Source organism: Tauraco erythrolophus, chromosome 16 (assembly GCF_009769465.1).
Source record: "Tauraco erythrolophus isolate bTauEry1 chromosome 16, bTauEry1.pri, whole genome shotgun sequence".
In the NCBI taxonomy this organism is placed as follows: domain Eukaryota; kingdom Metazoa; phylum Chordata; class Aves; order Musophagiformes; family Musophagidae; genus Tauraco; species Tauraco erythrolophus.
In genome coordinates, this window is record NC_141480.1 from 10,612,710 (window position 1) to 10,633,247 (window position 20,538).

Sequence of the window (20,538 nt, forward strand, 5' to 3'; positions counted from 1 at the left end):
GTATTTATTTATTTAAGTAAAGGATATTTAAAGATGCCTTTTAAAATTCTGAGAAAATTAACATGTTTTGTTTTCTCCCTGCTACAAGCAGATTGACTAACACTTTAAACAATGGTAATCTGATGGGTACAGGCACAGATGTACAAATCAGATGCTTAAAATAATAGGTGAGATTCCCAATTAAGTATCTCATCCTGCTCCACTCTTTTACTATAAGACATTTAATGCTACATATTACTGGACAACTGGAAAAGAATGTGTTCACTTATACTCGGCATGCCAGATTAGCCTCTGGTACTTTCAAGGGAATAAACTGAGTATTTGAAGATATGGTGGCTTCCCTTTGCTTTTTGGGAGAGGAAGGGCAGGATCTGGATCATATTTATGAAGGTTTGCTCTTGCTGAGCACAGCACAGGCAGTCAGTATTTAGTTAGAAGTGGATTATGACAGCCCATTTTTTATTGCTATTTTGCCATCATGAAATATTCTAATGTGCTGTTTCCCTTTCAGCTCACTACGGTCATGGCTCTAATGTCACTAATGGTAACTGTTGAGGGCGCTGAACTACCTTTTGAGACTGCAAAGGTCACTTCCATATCCACTGCTTGGGGAGCCCACAGTTCCCACACAGTTGGAAGCTGGTTTGATGTAAGGCATGGCTCAGGAGGAGATTTCTGGTCAGAAGTCTGAAACACAGTAAATGCCTGGCCAGCAGAGCCTGCAGAAATAATCACTGGGGTTTTACTGGGCAGTTCTGAGTTCCCATCTCAGAACTGTCTCCTCACACGCATTTCTTCCAAAGTCCTTTCCAAATACGGTAAGGGTGTTATCAAAACTACTGCATCGCTGTCATCATACCACTAAACGAAACAAAACAGGTTTTTTCATGTGCTTTACATCTTTAATTTGAGCTGTTAATTTCAGGCTTGCCTGCCCCAAATGGAGGTGTATGCATTTAGCTCTGTAGTCAGTACAAACAAAACAAAGAAAGAAAAGCAAATATTCTGATTTGCCCAATTACTTCTACAAAGCTGTTAGGGCTGCCACTGTTAAAAGATCACACTCAAGCATTAGCCTGGCATTGTCTTTGTGATGGCACCAGAAGCAGACACATACATCAGACAAGAACATCCTTTCCTCCCTGCACATTCTTGTCAAGCAATAGCTATTATCCCAGTGACTCATGGACGGTTAAACCACCATCACCATCTCAAGGAACAGAGCAACAATATCTTGTTAGGCTTGGCAGGATCCATTAAGCTCTAAGTGATGTGTCCTATTTAGTGATGACAGCCAAGTTCAATTAAGTTACATTTGACATCTCTTTGGATGCTTCTCCAAACTTTATATGACCCTCTTGGCACTGTAAATCTGACAGAAGTGGTTTTCTTCATGAAATTTTTGTTATAATTTTAGTTCTGGATTGGGCTGGATGGGAGAGTGAGCACAACCTTCCACTTTGTGCACTGGTACTCCTGCCTCTAGAAGCTTTAAAGCAAGCAAGAAGAGGAAAACCACTGGACAACCTTGAGAAGTGGCAGAAAAACATGCATTTCGCTTCATGTTTTCAGCAAAAGATCATTTGAGGGGCAAAGGGAATGGCTGTCTTATTTTATCTGAGCTGACTTCTCATCTGCTATTTGAGCCTCTCTAGTTTTTCTCCTCACTAGGAAACAGCTTGGCTATAGCCATTGCCTGACTGGTGAAGTCAGGGTCAATTTTTTCCATCTGGACTGCATTAAGCATCTTCCATTTGCTCATCTCCCTCCCCCCAAACCACCTCTGCTCCTCCCCAGCCTCCCTTCTGACGCTGATGTGCTGCCAGGCATGTTCCGTTTCACCCACAGCCAAAAGGCAGCTCCAGTAGGATCTCATTAATTCACACTAATGATGGGGAATTTGGCAAATTAGTGAACTGACTTGATCCTAGCGTTATTAATAGCTTTGCCATTGACTTCAGGCAGAACCAGGTTGAGTCCCTGAATTGATGGCTCTCCTCGGACACCAGAAAGATTATATTTTATGAAATAGACTGATTTTTGTTTGGATAATTAGAGTTTAGTGTTATGCTGATGCATGCTACAGCAAAAGCAATGAACTCTAATTAATGGGATGGCTCACAACAGCTTTTCAGCTATTAAATCTCTGTAGAAAGGAAATGAAAGCAAAAAGTTGAGGTTTTCTTCCCAGTGAGTAGAATGCAGGAACTTGCAAACTGAGGGTCACTGTATGTCTGTTTGGCCATCAAAAGGTTTAGACCAGCAAGAATTTAGCTGATGGGACTCTGTCAGAGATTTCCGTGTGACTGGGGTGATTTCCTTATTCTTTTTGTGCCTGAGCTGCCTTCTGGAAAAATAAGATATTCTTTCCTTTCTACAGCACCTATGTATGTCACTTGGGCGATGGTATCTTAAAATCCAATCTGAAAGAACTCTGTTTGGGGTATGAGGATGCTCTCTGAGCAATAACAAAGATAAATCAGTGATCCACTGGTCATTCTTATCATCTCTTTGCAGCTGTAACAGGTTACATTTGAGCTTCCAGTCCAACCATAAAACACAGTCACACCAGTCCAGGGAACGTCTGATGTGACTATGGCAGTGTGAGCTTAGCAGCCTCCAGTGACTCTTCTGCTATCGTGATATCACTGAGAAGCAAGCTCAGTAGCATCAGTAGATGGTTTGTAGGAGTAAAAATTACTTTGCATTTCTCAAGGTTAAGGTATTCTAGTATACAAAGAGAAAATATTTGCAAATACACATACAGGTCTATTCTTTTAAAAGCACCAAAAAAGACAACTAGATTCTTCCTTCGGTGCTTTCCTTCCTAGAGGTAATGCATAATCAACTTTTGGTCTTCTCAACAGTTTAAGCTAATAAGCCAGACCATGAACTGGAGCAGCTGAAGCACAGACGTTCTGCCGGCTTTTGGGAGCAGGGTGAGGTAGACAGCTGGAGGTGGTAACGTCTTAAATCACCTCCATCGCACAGAGCTCGGTGCTATCGAGAGAGAAGTGAGGGTAGGGTGAGACTAAGGCTATACAGGAAATAAATCCTCTGTTTTGACCTCTCTCCAGTAACAAACTTCTTTATTCCATAGGTATGAGCAAGTCAGTGGGAACTGGAGCTGGAATCCACCTTGCTGTTATTGCAGTCACACGAGATGGGAAAGAACCAACTGGTCTCTCAGAGAGGATATCGATAACAAATATCGACGGAGCTTGCAGGAACACAAGCCTTATTCCTCCTCGATGTTATCCCAGGAGCAGCAAGGAGGTGGGGACCTGGGCCTGTCCTCCTAGAGATCAGAAAGCTAGCTCCCAGCTCCCAGAAGTAAATTACATCCCTTAAAGACAGTGGATTGGGATTTCTAAGCAGACATTTTTTTCCTCTATGGCAACATCATCACATGGTGCTTCCCAGTAGCTGCTGCTCTTTATGTTCTTGCTGTTCCTGACATAAAAATGCTTACTGGGAAATAGCCTTATAGACAGCTTCTTATCTCCCATAACATACATAATCTTTCGGTCAAAGAGCACACTATATAAAACCAGCACTTTGCAGATATCACACCCTCAAAGTTCCCCGTTTAAGATCAACACTAAAGAAAGGACTGGGCTTTAGTTTATCACATGTGAAGATGTGGGAAGACCAAGTTAGAATGTATCAATACTGATTCCAATATGTTCAGGACTTCTGGTCGTGTGGCTTGGAAGACAAAATATGAGAATAAATAGACTACTTTGGATATTTAGGGGAAATTTTGGCTTTTTAAACCTATTGGTGATTACACTTCATGCTGCGTGATTTGATCTTTGGCCTTTGCTGCTTTTTCACAAACTGGCTCCTACTCCAATTTCTGTATGTCTTAGTAAGACCAGCTCTTGGCTGACTATGTTGCATTTCCTTCTACCTCTTCCCATGCATCGCTCTGCATTTGTAACACTTTTAGACTATTCCAGTCTTGCATACAACAGACTTTCATGGCATTCCTTGTTTTCATTCTTTCTCCTTCCCTTCCCTCCTCCCCTCCAAGAGAAAGAAGTCTTAAAAGAAGGGAAATGGTCAGATCTGGAAAAAAATAGGACATGTGCCAGAAGGGATTAGCTGGAGTATGCGTAGGCAGCTGTGTGCTCTGGAAGGAATCGGGTCATATTTGTTTTCCCTTGTTGTATTTTTCCTAAGTTTTCCTTTAGTTTATCCCAAATTTGGCTGTGTCTGATGCTAAAGTTAGATGCCATTCAACAAATTACTCAAATTTTGAACTCCTGCAGGTGGTGAAATACTTGCCTTCCTTAGGCTTCAGAGTTAACAATCCAACTACATAGAGCAAAATAACTTTCTCTCCCCAGGGAAATGCAAGACCTGGCTTTTCTACAGGCTCAGAAAATCTTTTGCATCTTGTTCACATTATATTAATTTTCAGAACTGTCAGTGCTGGGAGTATTTTCAATGACAACAAAAACATTTACACTTTTGTTTTTATAAATGACAGCTCAGAATCTGAGACAGCCATGAGCTGGCAACCTGGTTAGCTGAGCTATTCCAAACTGGCCCAGTTTGACTTGGCATCAGCAAGGAGGAAATGTCTCATTCTGTACTCAGCTTGCCAGGGAAGGTCTCATTGCTTTTGTAGCAGTGTAGAATGACTGGCTGCTGCCCTTTGCTGCATGAATCGTGCTCTCTCTGAACTAGGAAGTCAAGCGTCTCCTATGAATGGATCTATTTGCCCATCTACAGTACCACCAACCTTCCTATTGGCATCACCTGCCTAAACCTGGAAGCACAGCAGCCCATATCAACCTCAAAAGCAAGTGCCAAGTAGTGTCTGGCTGAGTATTAATTATATCAAACGTGAATTAACAGAACTGATTTTCAGGCTAGACTGAGAGTGCAAGAAGCAAAGATGCCTTCTTACAGGCAAAGCTATCGGCTTGAGTTTCATATTCTAAACAAAACTCTTTGTTTGTTCCTTGATCTATTTTATTTCCTTGATCTATTTAAAAAAACCCAAAAAACCAAAAAAAACAAAGTCGAGAGCCTGCTTTGAGGCTCATCAAAGCAGCTGGGAGAATTTTCATTCTTTCTTCCCTCCTTGCTACTTGACAAGATTTGGCTCAATTTGTTAAAAACATAATGTGGCTTTCCACATGACTCTGAAAGAGATAACACAGAGAATGATGAGGGCAAAGCCTCTGTTGTACAAACTCATGGCCACTCATCTCCCGACCTCCTGGGCTACTACCAAGCCTCAGGCTTCCTCCAAGGCAGCTCCGGGAGGTGTTTGTGCAGTTTGCTACCCTGGATGATGCTGTTAACCACAGTGTGGGAACTGTCCCAGAAGACTCTGCCAGTGCCTGGATCCGCCCTTTGATATTCTGCTGCTCTGCAAGTCAAAGGGCAGTTTGGTCCAGAAAACGGCAAAGAAAGATGAATACAACCAGTAAGTATTTCCTCAAGCAGCAAAACACATGAAGCCGCCTGCTTTTCGGTAATTGTGCCTCATAGCTGGTCTCTAGTAGCCAAGATAGACGCTGCTGGGATATTTGTAACATTGCGCTCGCTCTCATTTAGCTTCTCTCGTGTTTCTTAAGAGTTGAGCTCTGGTTACAGCCTTAGAGGGGATTTAACAGGATCTGTCTCTCTGCTATCCAGCAGCCTATTTTCGTGAAAATCACAGCAACCTGATTATTTCTGAGACCTCTGCCCTCTTGTCAATTTTGATTGGAGTTGGCCCAGGAGTTCAAAAGGCTGTAACAGTTTGATCATATAATCCTGGCTTCCTTAGGAAACCAAACTAAGGAACAAACAAACAGAAGTCCTTACAGAAATACTCCCTTGGCAGCTGAGGGTTTTTTTTAATCAGCACCTTGACTTCTATGAAGATTTTTTACCTTCACTTCCCACAAAGATTGTCTTACAGATCAGCCACCAAATGTGCAGAAGTGGCTCTGGAGTGGCACCTTTACAGGCAGGTTTGCTTTAGGGTTAGTCTGTATCCCAGTGGGAGCCATGGGAAACCAGCGTGGGACCCAGGTGTCCTGCCAACATCACCCCCTACACCTAGCGCAGAAGGTGACCACTTGCAGAGTAATTAGTAGGCATGTTTAACTGGAGCAAAGCTCAGAGCTGCTGTTCAGTGAATGGGATGTTCAAAGGGAGAGGAGTTTCCCAGATGAACGATTCCCTCAGACCTGTCCCACCCAGAGCTGCTGTGCTGGGTGGTGTAGGGGTACCAGCTCCATTCGGGGGACCCTGGGACTAGTGATAAGAAACACCACCTAACCATGGTCCCAGCTGGCTTCCTGCTCATCTTGATGGGGTTGCTTGCCCCCAGGAGAGCAGGAAGCTCTCTAAGTCACCGAGGACCCTCGATTCAGGTGCTGGGAGTGGGGCTGAGCAAAACTCTGCAAATCACAAGTTTTGACACATTCACCTTGACGCAGCGTGACTGCAGAGCAGGAGCGCCTCTCTCGGAGTCCTCCACGTTTGCGGCCAGCTTCTCCTCCCTCCGTTTTCTTTTCCTCTTGTTGCTCTTTCCCTGAGCACTGACAGCAGATCTGCTGAAGAGGCAGTTTTACAACCTAATCCCAATAAAAGACAGCAGCTGCTGGTGTGGAAGCCCTGGACAAGAGCATGCCTGGATGGTCCGAAGTGGTACGTTTTGGTATTAATTGCAAACCTTTTTTGCATCTGCCACTTTCAAAGCAGTTCTTAAAAACATAATAATGGAATGGCAAATATGCCAAAAGCGATTATTTATGCACGTTCAGCGTTATTTGATCTCAGTCAATTACCGCTATGTTCCAAGTAAGAGACTGGAAAAGCAAATCTTCCCCCTCCTTTTTTTTTTTTTTTTTTTTTTTAGGAGCTCGAGGCTCACATTTTCATGTCGTCAAAACCGATGACGCCTCACTCCGCTAGCCAGGGTGTTTAAAGAGCGAACAGGGGAAAGCTGGCTCAGCCGCCGCAGGCTGCGGGAAAAGGCACGGGGCGAGCGGGGGAGCGGTTTGTCGGCGGAGCGGGACGCGGGGTCGGCGCTGCCCGCAGCAGCGGCCCCGGCACCGCACGGAGCTCCGGCTTTTCCCGGGCTATAAATAAGCTAATAAGTGATCGGGAACGGCTCCCGCATCTCTCCTTTCCGCAGGCAAAGGGAACAACACATCTCTTTTCTATCTTTCCTTTCTTTCTTCTTTTTTTTTTTTTTTAAAAAAAAAACATGGCTTTTCCCTCTGTAAGAGGTGTACGTTTAATTATAAAAGGGTCTTTTTCTGTTGTAATCTGTTTCCAGTTCAATTCCTTTGCTGGATAAATCCCTTAAACGTGTTGTCATTCCTTATTTATTGATTGCAGGTATTTGGGGTTTAATTGAGCAAGTCGGTCGTGGCCCAGGGCAGGAGTGGCGCTACATGAGCAATTAAATCTGATTAGCCCGAGCCCTTTAAGCCCCAGCTGGGTGATTGATAACCGAGACCAACATTCTTCAATTGACTCGCTACATCAAAAAGGAGAAAGGCTTAGAGGAGAAACGCATGGGTCCAACATGAAAAATAGCAAAGGAGCCGAGCAGATTAGATTTGCAAAGGAGCTGAGCTAACAGCGAAGGGAGCAGGGAGAACAGCCCCGGTCAGCCCATAAAATAAATCCGTAAGTGTCTCCTCCTTTAAAACTCAGCCAAGTTTGTTTTGTTTTTTGGTTGTGTTTTTTTGGGGTTTTTTTGTTTTTTTTTTTTTTTTTTACCTTCCCCTTAAAGTGGCTAAAATGACTCGAACTGGAGCGAAAATGGGCAAAGGCTGCGGAGCTCGGATTTTGACACCCCTCAGCCCTCGGAGCTGAGAGCCATCCATAAAGCTGTCGTCTGTTTGTTAGTGTGTTTGTCTGCTCCGTCATTACACTTTTTGCCCGGTAGTTTAAGAAAATAAACTAGCAGAGAGAACAGGAGTGAGTAACCCTCATTTATCAAGCTGATGGATGTCCCGTGTCTCTCTTCGCGGAGGGAGGGGGGCAGTGGTCGGCCGCGGGGAGAGAGAGGGGTGTCCCTGCCCGCAGCATCCTCCTGCCCCCGCACCCGAGGAAGGTGGTACCCGCCGGGCGCTCCGGGGCAGGGGCACTCCGGAGGTTTGGGGGACAGGGATGCTCCGAGGGTGACTTGAGTCACCGTCTCGGGAGCGGTCGCAGCGCTGCTCTTCTGAGCCTCTCATATGGCTGATGCTCCGTGAAGATCTAATGAATTAGCCCTGATAAATTCTCGGTGAAGTTACGGAGAAGCACATCGCTAAGATACACACACCCTCCAGAAGCAGCCGACTTTTCCGCTTGACGCCAGAAAAGAGAGAGCGGGAGAGGGGGTTGCCGGCCGCTCCCGGATCCGCCGAGCCCCCGCGGTGCCAGACCTCAGGGATCCCGCCTTACGCGCGGAGCCACCGCGCCGGCACCGCCCGCCTCGTCCTAAATTACAGTAAAGGCGACTTGACGGGAGAAATCAAAGCGAGGGAAGGGGGGAACCTCGGGAGAGGGGGGAGCAGCGCGGACCCCGCGGGGCAGCGCCCCGGGCTGGGGCGGGCGCCGGTGCCGCGGCGGGGAGCGGGGTGCCACCCCCGCCGGGGCACCGCGGGGCCGGGGGAGGCTCCGAGGGCGCTCCCCTCCTGCCTGCCGACTTTTCCCTCGGATCAAAACAGCTTGAAAGCAGCAGAAATCACTGGGGAGGGGAGGAGGACGTCAGCAGGAGCTGGACTTCTAAAAACCGTTCCGCCCCATAGGCTTTAATATTAAAAACCCCCTAGGAGTCTCAGACACTGTATTAATTAGTGCAACCACCCATGAAAAGTTGGGTTTGGAACAGCATTCTTTGCCCTGTGTGAAACAGCAACCCTAATAAACAATTGTTAACTTGGCCTATTGCCTCTGGTAAATTACACAGCATTAAAAAATAATGCTTTTCATATTAGGCAGTAATTAAAGGTTGGGACAGCTTTAAAACAAGAGGGGGAGGGGGCAAATCAAAGAAAATATAAAAATGTTCTTTCAAGAGTTATGGGAGGCTAATAAAGTATGTCTGTTATAGTGCACCACTTTGCCCCCAGCTACAGCCAAACTGGAGCCACTGCAATTGCCTCTCAATAAGATAATGATATTCCTTTCTCTGCTATTAAAAGGCTCCCAGTGCAAACTTAAAATGATTTATTTAATTTAAGAAATTATGAGGTGTAACTTCAAAGCGTAAGCCGTTAGTAATGGAAAACACCAGGTTGTTTAAAATTATAATAATAATTGTTTGGAATACAGTGACATCAAAGTGCTTTCATCACCAAATAAAATATAGCACAGACCCCCAAATCCAGTGGAGTTTATTGAGTAGACATTTTTTGGTGTGTTTTTATTATTTCCTTATCAAGAGACATTATTTTAGCAGCTCTTTTTCTCAGCTTTGATGTTTTGACAGTCTTAAATTAATTTTATTGCATTTTTTTGGCTCGGAGATGGGAGATTATTCTGACTGCTTATTTTTCATTATGACTTTTTTGTTTTCAAGAACCGGTTTGTTATTTAACACAGCACCTTGATAAGCGCAGTTGAAATGAATTGGCCATTATAGGTCATTAAAAAGCAAAGAATTCTGTTTTCAAGCAATCCATTACACGTCTGGGAAAATATTCCTACTTAAAACAAACTTTGAGTTGAACGCTGGCATAATCAGTTTAATAAAACGGGTAGCGCGTACTTTTAAGGAACATGTTTTTTTTCTTTACGAGATTCTTGCTTATTCAAAACATAGCAATCTAAGAAATACATATACAGAACGTTTTGCCAAAAAAAGACCTGCCTTTACAGTGAGAATATCACAGAATGTTATTAATTTCCTTAAACAGTGTTATAAAACATTAATCGTACAAACGTTGCTTGAGACTTTTCCTTCCCAAGCAAAGCAGAATTATTCCAATCCCCTTAAAAAAAAAAAAAAAAAAAAAAAAAAAGTAGCATTTTAAAATATACTGCAGTTGCAGCTTTATAGACCGGTATTTCCACTAAAACAGCAGGGACAGAATTGCTCCGGTGTTAAAAGACTGAAATATAATGGATGGAAAGATTTTTATTCTTTTTGTGCCACTAGTTGGGAACTGCTGGTAGCACTCGCCAAATGCCTTATGGGTTACGGTGGGAAACACACATCGAGGGACTAAGGGAGTTAAATCTAAACCAAAACAAAAAAACACAACAAAAACAACAACAACAAAAGACCCCGAAGTCACCTCCTCTCAGCAGTGGGGTCCGGCACCGGCAAGGAGCGGGAACCGCTCCCTAGAATTCCCAGTGCGGGGCTGAGCTGCATGGTTTCCCTGAGACTCCGAATGCTTTTCAGTGGAAAAATATCCCCCTTGCTCTGGAAGGGGGAAAAAAAAATCGGAATAACTGCTTTGTTTTTATTTTGCAAGAGAGACTTTCTACGCAAAGAATGGGGGCACTGCCGAAAGTAGGTTAACTTCGAGAAATGACCCTCGGAAAACGCTTTTTAAAATCTCCGTGGTGGTTATTGATGGTAGGCATAAGAGAAATACATTCAGACTGAGACGAGTGCTGGGTTTTATTTGTGGGGATTTTTTTCCCCGTTTAATAATTTTTTTCTCTTTGCATTTTTCACTAGAGACACGTTAGTCTGCAGGGAGAACAAAACGCGGACTAATAAAGATGGGAAATATACTTTGGAGAAAGTAAAAGAAATAACCTCCCTATCTGAGCAGCCCTGGATTGCAAGCTGGATCCACCGCAGCTGCTCCGCGGACTCTCTGCTTACTTGCGCGGGAGCTGCGCGCAGCCGGGGACGAGTGCGTGGCTTGGAGCCTCCTTCCGCAGCCCCGGGGGCGGCACGGGGGACCGGGAAGGTGGGCACTTTCTGGGCTGGTGGGTCGTCCTTTGCCATCCACCCGCTCCTGTCCTCCGTGGGCTCCCCTCCTCCCGCCCTGCGTGTACAGCCCAAACTCCCAAAAATCCCGCAAAGCCCCAGGTGTGCGCCAATCGGGCATTCGGGTGCTTATGGCAGTCGTGTAGCGAGACGCACAGACACGGTTTGGAAACCTGCAACGTGCAGCTCACCGCTGTAGGGGTGTATGTGCGCGCACACACACGCGCGTACCCGTACGCTGCATGAGTGCGCGTAAATCCCGGGGGCTCGGGGCTGGGAGCCGGGGGAGGGAGGAAGGGATGGGATGGGTGCTGCTGCTGCAGGACTGCGCTTGCCACCCAGACCTGCCCGGCCTGGAGGTCAGCTGCGCCCACGGACCCCCGCGGGCTGGGACCCGCGGAGCAGGTGTCCGCTCCTGCGCGGAGCCGCCGGGGCTCGGAGCCTCCACTCTGCCCGGAGCCGGTGCCCAGCCGGAGGCGGCTGCATCCCCGACGGTACGGCCCTTGAGGCCGTCCGAGGAGCCGGGGTCCTGCTGGGCCGCCGCCACCGCCCCGCCGAGCTGGGTGCCCGCTGCCCCCGGCGGAGATCAAACCCTGCGCTCTCGGGCACGCCGGCTCACAGGCGCACCGCAGCCAGCGAGTTTTCCTCCTTGCCCATAAAACGCAGGAATTCCGGGCTTTGACAAGGCAACGTGACAACATGAAATGCAGGCTCCGAGCGCCCGTGGCTCGAGGTAATGAACGCTCGGCCGTAGCGAGTCAGAAAGCCCATTCCTAACTGTTTATGTCAACAAATCCATACCTCGTGAATTAAGGTCCCGGGAGAGCTGGGCTGTGCCCGGCTGGCTTGAGCCGCCGTTCAGCAAGTCGGGATTTTAAGGATCGGGATAATTTATCGCGTTGTTTTTAATGTTTATTATTTATTGCTCTAATTATTTTTCACTTTCTATTGGAAATTTAAAATATATAGATGTACCTGGAACAGATGCCAACTCCTTTCAGTCTCACTCAACTTCTAATCATCGCATCTGCTTTGTGTCAGAAAATACTTTGGGAACAATTTAACTTTGCATTAAAATAACTAATTAAAGCCACACCTCCACAGCCTCTTGCGAAAGTGGAGGAGGAATTTCAGTAAGTGCATCGCTTTTAATGGTAGCATTCTGATTTCCCTGCCTTGCTGTAATTTATTCAGTTACAGATCTGCCTGCGGGGCAGCTCCCATTAGGCCGATGATGAAGTCTCATGAGTAAAGCTTGACACCTCCCTCCTAATAAAATATAATACTCAATTAACTCGGCCTTTCTGAAGGCTTTAATTGGAACAAGTTAATAATGTGCGCAGGGTGAATTGTCATGCCATCCGCAAGCTCGGGGAAGGTGTCACGGATCCGTCCTGCCTTTTCCATAGCAGAGGTTGTAACCGAGATTTGGAAGCTTTTCCTTCAACACCCTTGTGTTCTGCAATAAATCTGTATCCATTTAAGGATCTATCATAACACACACAAAGCTCCTGCGCTCAAAGAATTTCCAGCGAAAAGATTTAGCTGTAATCCCTGACACAGCTGATTTATACCGAAGGTTAAAAAATACCGCTGGTTTATTTATAACCGGCCCAGCTCAGCCAAGAAAGCACTCGGGACAGTTGGACGGGGAAGGATAGGGGCGAGGGGGGCTTCACCCTGCCCTGGGTTAGGGGCGAAACGCTTCGGAAAGAGGGAGCCCGAGAAAGAAGCGGTTCTCTCCGGTTTTTGTGCGGCAGTAAATGCTAATTTGAAAAGTCTGCATGGAGATTAGATTCCCCCAGCTTTGTTCCCTGTAGTTGCAAAGCGTGAAGGTTAACAGGGGCGTTTTTTTCGGAGTCGGGGGCGATGGGGTGAGCAGGGCAGGATCCGCGATGCCCTGAGCTCCCCAAGCCTCTACCCCAACCCGCAGCCGCCTCCTCACAGCCCAGGTCGGGGGTTGTTTTCAACCCCTTGCCATATTCGTTCTGGCACAGCCGAGGCCCGACCCGGCAGGGTGCTGAGCGCCGCTTGCCCGACCCGCTCGGGGGGGCGGGCGGGCTGTGTTGCCGGGGTGTTGCCCACCGGGACGGGCAGGGAGAGCGATCCGCCCTCGGGAGAGCTGCAGGGCTGGGAAAATCTCTCCTCCGCGCAGCTGAGAGCGTAGCCGAGTTCAATCGCCCGGTTGTTTCAAGAGAGGCAAATACGCCGCCTTCCCCAGCTGGGACCCTCGAGGTCACCCCCACCCCGAATCCTGCGGCACAACTGACATCGGGCCAGCACGAGACTCCAGTACGACATGGCAAAAAACTTCCCGAGCACCCCTCCCATCAGAGCAAACCCGAGCCCCTCCGGGCCAGAAAGGGCAGGGTGGGCGGTCCAGCACCTGCTCTCCGGCACCGTGTGAGCGCGTCCCTCGAAGGAGGCTGCCCCGAAAACCGTGGGCAGTTGCTGACAGCACATGGCAGCCCTGAAACGCAACCGCACCGCAGCATTGCAGGGTCCCTGCCAGGTCTTACCTGTACAAAATTACCCCCGACTACTGCGGGGGTCGAGACTAGTCTCCCCCTAAAGCACAGATTGGAGGTCAATGCAAAGGCGAGTCGGAGGGTGAGTCCTAAGCAAAAGAGAAAGGCACACGAGCTAAGAAAAGTGATGGAAACATCACCAGAGTATGACGTAAAGAACAGAGGCGCCCAAAAGCAGTTGTTAAAAACAAGGAAACCTCATAAAAGGTTTGGCTTTCGACTTTGAATTGTTGACTTGCAATTCACCTTCATGTGCTGCAAATTTGGCTTTAATTCAGATTCAGAAAGGGGAAATAATCATAAAGGCAACCCAAACATTCCTTTGAACTTGACCCAGCGGTGCGAAACACACACGGAGAGAAGTAACTTTTTAAAGAACTCGAAACACTCACAGACCCACACGCGATTAACCATGTTTTTTTCTTTTTTAATTTAATTCGAAATAAGAGATAAGAAATAATAAATCTTCAATAAAATATATAAAATTGTACAAGGCATCCCTTTCAAAGGGACTTTCCTATAATGGAAGATCGGGGGTGAGGGGAAGGGAGAGGGGAAGCTCATCTATAGTGAGTCCCAGGCGGTGACAGTGCCTGGGTCAAAACAAACCAAAACCAGCAAAACCTCGTGGCTTTTTTTTTTTTTTTTTCTTTTTTCTGCTTTTCTGTATGTTTGTTTCTTTTTTCCTCCACAACAATACGCTAAGAAAAGAGATCCAGGAGAAGCTCTGCCTTGAGTGCTCTGCAGCCTTTGGAGTAACTTTCTCATAAAGTTTAGCAAGAGTAATACACATAATACAATAGTTATAAGGGGAAGCCTGGGGAAGATACTGCGAGCACTCAGGGAAGCTCCCACGGGGACGGACAGGTTGCACAGTTTCTTGGCACCCCACCATCCTACTAGTAGTAGTTTGTTTGTGATACCTGGATCTCTCTTAAGAAGGGCTTGAAGCTTGAGTCACTTATATTGGCATCCTTAACAAGGGAAGGAGAGGAAGACTCGGGGGGGGGGGGGGGGGGGGGTGGTGTTCTTCTATTTAATACAGACTGCTGCAAATACTAATAAAAACCCCCAAACATCTCCCAGAAGTGTTCAACAATCCTTCGCTCACCACCACTGTGGAAAAAAACCCACTTCTTTCCCCAGAAAGCTTCCTTCCCTCTCTCCTGGTGTTCAAAGAGCATTGCAGAGCCTAGATTACCTGGCTGTAACCAAAAGTTTCTAAGCATGCCAATAGCAAGAGATAAAGACCAGACTGCCTAATCGCCCTCCTTTGCACTTTACCTCCCCTCACTGTGCTTTACAAACGCTGAAGCTATTTATACAGATAAAGGCTTTACAGGAGCCAGTGGTGGATAAAGCTGTCGCTCTACATTCAGGGGCCCTGATGCTCATCTTGTCGCAAACATCTGTTGAGGTTCGGGATTCAAAAATTTTCTCTACCCCTAGAAATGCAGGAATTTGCTGGCTCTGAACTTCACTCAGACTCTATTGTTTCTATTTACACGATGTCTCTAGCTAAGGGCTCTGCTTTCTTTTTTTTAACAAAAAAAAACCCAAAACAACCAACAAAACAAAACCAAACAGCAAAACCTTGATTATACCTTTTTATTTCCCTGCCCTCTGCCCCCATATTAAGTGACGACAACTTAGAGTGTGGGTTTAGGGCATGCATCCTCTTACTTTAAACACGAGTTGGGCCCCATCAGGGAGGCGTTGGGAAATTTCTGCCTCCATAAGATAAGATTGCTTTTTCACCTGTTCTTTTTTATTCTAGCTTTACGTGCACTGTATAAAAACTCTACATTTGCTCAAATGCTTTTTCTTTTTTTGTTTTTACATATTTTTTTTCTTTGAGGATCAGACTCTGAGCGCTCAGAGCACTCTCAGAAGACACCGAACCCGTAGCATACAGGATGCCTTGCTTTGCTAACGCAAACTCCCGTACACTTGGGATGGCAGATAGAAGCGTGCAGAAAGAATGGCCAGTACTGATTGGCGTACTGCCTTCTCAGGGTTGAGCATGATCCACCAGCAAGTCTGTCTCGCTGTTGCTTTGTCTTTCTGATCTTCTTAGGACAAGTGGTACATGCTATATCCAACGGGAGTAGCATAGAGTCCAACGGGAGGGATAGGAAGCACAGGTCTGTGAAAAGGGTAGGATGTTCCATAGAGTGAGGCAGCCTGGATGGGAGAGTTGATGGGGAACGGGAGGCTGAACCCCGACGGCAACATAGGCTTCGCTGCCATTTTGAGCTTCTCTAGCTCAGCCTCCTGCAGTCTCTTGGCCTTGGCCCTCCGATTCTGGAACCAGATTTTGACCTGGGTCTCTGTGAGGTTGAGGGAGCTGGAGAACTCGGCTCTCTCGGCGATGGACAGATACTGCTTCTGGCGGAACTTGCGCTCCAGAGCCAGCAGCTGGGAAGTGGTGAACGGGGTTCGGGGCTTCCTATTCGTCTTGTGCTTCCTCAGGGTGCAGGCAGTGGGGCTCAGGTGTCCTGCAAGGAAGGGAAAGGCCAGTTATCACAAAGGCAGGGAGACCTGGGTGCTCTGGAGAGATGCGCTGCAGTTGAGGGCTGGGGTTAGAAGCGGGGTGGGGGGTATATCTGAAGGGAGAGTCCCACCAGTGATACCCTCAAAACAGGGGATCCATTTGCAAGCGGCTCTGGAAATCTCTTCCTGGCCAAAGTTACATTCACAGAACTTTAGCACATGTCCTGGGAAGTGAAATTTATGTTCAGTGATTTCAAAAGGACAGCTTGTAGGCAAAGAGGGTTAAAAAGGATTCTGCACACACAGCAGATCACTTTAGGAATCACATCATAGGGGTCTAAAACACACAAAACAGCTGTCTTGGTAGCCACAGAACTGGAGGAGTAACTCCAACAAAGCGCAAGACAAACACATACGCAAAAGCAGGAGATTCACAAAAGGACAGTGGTGCAAGAGACAAGCCCTGCCCAACCCTGCTCCAGGATTTCTCCATCAAGAGCAACAAGTCAACCATATGTTTTTTTCTGACAGCTAAAGAAATATGTCTGGTAATTTTTGTGGGTTTGATAACTGAGCATTTTTCTTGCTATTTATTCTCTGCTTGAAATCAAGAGTAAGTTTTTCCTCTGCTTAATAACTTCTCTTTTAAGGATTATTTTCTGTTTTTCAACAAGTATCGAAAAAAAAGAAGAAAGCAGTGCACTCTTCATTCAACCTTTAGGTTTTATGACATTTGCCGATTTAAAAAAAGCCCACACAACTGCAGCATCTGTAGCCAATACAAGTCAGGAAATCTACTACCTTTCGTGCTTGCTTTATAACCCCAACCGGGTTAGGCACATGTGCCCGCGATGGCGCATCGCTGACTTGTCTCTAGATTCACTGTGCATTTCACTAATAATTTTGCAATCTAAGGAATCATTAAAAAGCTTAGCAATTCGGCTGGTTTGGATCACTCCCGGGGCATACGACAAACCACCCTGGCTTCCCAGTTTGATACAGAAAAATGACATACAGGCTGCTCTTAAGAAGCTGCTAAATTTCGTTCACGCTCTAGTGTCTGGTTCAAACGCTTGTCAATGTTTGCAGCTCGTGTTTTCTGAACTCTTTTTGCTTTCCTCTTTTATTTTTTTAAAATAAACTGGACCACGAAGCTGTTTAAGCGAATGTCATGCAATTAAAAAAATCCCACGAGGAAAGTGTTCAAAAGTTCAGAAAGGGGAGGGAGAAAACAGCTACAGTGGAGAAAGTTAAATTTCTCTTGCTCTTCTTCTAGATGCTGCACACGAAATGTAAAGCCCTCTTAGAAAAATACGGTCACAGGGGACATTTTAATAATTAAGGTGCTACATGGGGCATTTGATTCACTCTTAAAGCTACGCGGAGTTCACACAACGTTAACTCGACACCACTGGTCACCCAGTTATCCCCACTCTCTCTTTTTAAGCGCAACCTATTTATTTTCTCAAAGCGAAGCTCTCCAAAGACCCAGCTAAAAGGGGAGTCTTTCCAGGACGGATGGGATCTACAAGGGCGACCGTGGCTCCAGGGATAGCGCCCCGTCCCAGCGCCTTCCCCGGCTTTGGGATTAGCCCGACCCGTCCCGGCTTTTGCTACGCACGAGCGAAACCGCAAAAACGTGCTTTTAAATTAAATCCCGGACAAATATTTCCCCCGGAACACACCTAAACGTTCACGGGCTCCTTCCCTCACCAGCCCCCAAGTGACTGCCGAACTCTGATAAGAAGCGGGGATCGTCGCCACCGTGCAGACCCCGTGCAGACCCCGTAATTGCGTTTATCCCGTCCCAGTCTCAAGCACTCTCTGCAGTGATTTGTTTCGCTGTTGTGTTTTTTTTTTTTTTTTTCCTGTTTATCCTCCGTTTTGTTGCAAAGTGGAAAAAAAAAAAAGCATCACTTGGAGACGGTTCCCTCTCCGTGTTGCTCAAAATCTAACTTTTACAGCTCTTTCCCCAGTTCATCTCACGCGTAATAATATTAATAATAAATCGAGGAGCTACTTCTAATGTCAAAACCCTCCACGGACAGACGGGCTTCCTACGGCAAAACCGGTCACTGTCTCTTGCTGTCACTTCGGCTCCGGCGGAGGCCGAGAGCCTGGAGGTGGGAAATTGGGATGATGATGGCGGCCGAAGGACCTTCCCTTATCTGATCATCATTTTTTTTTCCCGAGTCCCACTGAAATCACCGGACCTGAACTCCCCACCTACTGAAATCCTTCACAAAGCTATTTTGCAGATTTCACGATTTTAATAGAGAAAGAGGAGGAATTTTCAAGGGGGAAAAAAATGGACTGGGGGAAGATTAGGTCCTGTCTAAGTCTGGGGTTTAGGGCAGTTTTAGAGAAGGGGTTCCGGGCAGGAGCACGAGCTTCTTTTCACGCTTTTCCAACATGCTTGAGGGTACATGAAAATCGCAAACCGGAGCTACGCAGCGAATGACACGGACGGGCTCCTTCCCGTCTCCCAGGCCCTTTTCCAGCACGTTACAAATCAAATTAATTCGGGGTTATCGCAAAGGAAAGGAGGCGGCTGAAAGCCAAATCGAAATGATTGTCCCCGAAAAAAAAAACCAAAAAAACCCCACCAAACCCACAGCACAATCTGTAATAGCTCTAATCTTCCTTCTTGTAATATTAGATTACAGAAGCAAAACCTGCGACTGTTCAGCTCAACAGTTCGCGCCTGCAAAGTCATTAAGTTAAATAAAGCAGAGCATTTAACTTACATCAGGCGAGCCCGGGATGCGCGGAGAGCGGATCCCTGTACTAATACAGGTGTAGAGCCGCCACGGCTCCTGCCGACGGGAGGGCAGAGTCTGGCACTGCTGGGCCACGTTTTCCACCTTTCCTTAAAGTTAGTTTTGGGCCTTTTTATTTTTGAAAGCAAATGATTTTTTTTTTTTTAAGGGATCTCGGCGAAAGCAAAATGCAATTCAGCGCAGAGACAGTAGCGCGGCTCGTACAGCAAAAGGGTTTGAGAAGTGACCTGTCATCTCCGGATCGCGTGTCCCTAAGGCGGTGGGGAGGGGGTCAGGAGAGATCGCAGGGGCTAAAGAGGTCAGGCCCAGCTCGGGAAACTTTGACAGGCTGCATGCAACGAGGGAGAGACAAACAAACACTGTGCCACGAGATACCGCGGCGGGAGTCCGAGCGCAGAAAGCGCGCAAGGCAGAAAGGGACAATTCCCGAGTATTTAAGAGCGAGGAGATTGCTTTGAAAGGCTTGGTTCTGGGAGAAGGAAACGGAGAATTTCTAGTTATCGTTGCAACGGGACAACATAAATGGATGAACTGGCAGCCGGTGAGCCGTGTGTCGGAAAAGGAAGCTAAGTTCGTGATACCTCCTGATCTTTCTGTGGTTTTTAAAAGCAATATATATTTATATACACACATATTATCATAGATATAAATACATAACTGCGTAAATATATATGAATACAGCATATATACTGCTAAATATGTATCAAACATATAAAATTCACAGACACGTAGATATAAATACACATATAAAGTATTTGCTATATATGTATATATCCAGCGTGCTCCTGTGCATCTCGGCCCCCGGGGAGCAGCGCAGCTCGGGGCCGGAGCTGGGAGCCCGGGGCCGGGAGCCCGGGGCCGGAGCGGTGCCCCTCTGCCCTCGCTCCCCGCCCGCCGGCGGCTCCCGCGGGCGCCGCGCAGCCCCCCGCCGCCCCTGCCCCGGCCACTCACTTGGCGGAGGAGAATATCTCCCGGCCTCTTGGATCCAGGACGTGCCGTCCTCCGAGTTCTCCGATTTGACCGAAGCGGTGTCGAAGGTTTTTGTAAGCGTCCCGGGGGGACTATGCGCGTCCTGGGAGCCGTGGCCCGGCAGCAGCAGGTTCCTGGAGGTGCCCACGGCCGCCCCATCGGCGCTGCCCCCCGCCGCAGCCAGCGGCAGCTCTTTGGGGGGTTTCTTGTCGGACATGAGGGCTTCCACGCTGAACGGCAAGCTGGACACCTTGACTTTGTGGTGCTCCTCGGCGCCGGCCGACGGGCCCTCCTCGTCGGAGGAGAAAACCTCCTTCGCCTTGGAAGGAGAAGCCATCGCGGGTGCGGAGGGAGGCTGGAGCGGGGCCGCCCGGGGAGCTGCGCTGCGCCTCTGCCCGGCCCTGCGCGGGGACTGCGCGAGTGAGGCGCCGCGGTGCCGCCCCCCTTTTTCCCCCCTCTGGGGGCTCCCCGGCTCTTTCCTCCTTTGGGAAGTGGAGTAAACGCCCCGCGGGCCAATCAGGGCCCGCGCTGGGGCCTGACGTCGAGGGGTGACTCATGCCATTGGCTCGGGAACGGGAGGGTGGGTAGAAACTTTTTTTTTTTCTTTTTTTCTCCGGGGCTTATTTTGTTTGGGGTGTTCCCCCGCCCCCCGTCCCCTCCGAAATGAATTAGGAGTTAATGACACGGGCAGCCAGCGGAGCTGTGCTATTAAGGAGCCGGCCGGGGCTATAATCATAGCAAGGCAAGAAAAAAAGCCGCCGGGGTAATTAAGGCTGATGATTAGGCGAAGAGGAAACTTCAGAAGATCGCGGCTCTCCCTCCGCTCGCCGCCGGCCCGGCTCCCCTCGGCCCCCCCAGGCGCGCCCCC

General features: G+C 47.6%; 1 protein-coding gene across 1 annotated transcript; it reads right to left on the reverse strand.

The window, feature by feature from the left end:
- Positions 1–15,501: 15,501 nt before the first annotated feature.
- On the reverse strand, positions 15,502–20,007 carry MSX2 (msh homeobox 2). The gene is made up of 2 exons (XM_086621615.1): positions 19,653–20,007; positions 15,502–15,926 (listed from the first exon to the last, which is right to left on the reverse strand). The coding sequence occupies exons 1-2, from the start codon at positions 20,005–20,007 to the stop codon at positions 15,502–15,504; spliced, it is 780 nt and encodes a 259-aa protein (XP_086477741.1).
- Positions 20,008–20,538: the final 531 nt, after the last annotated feature.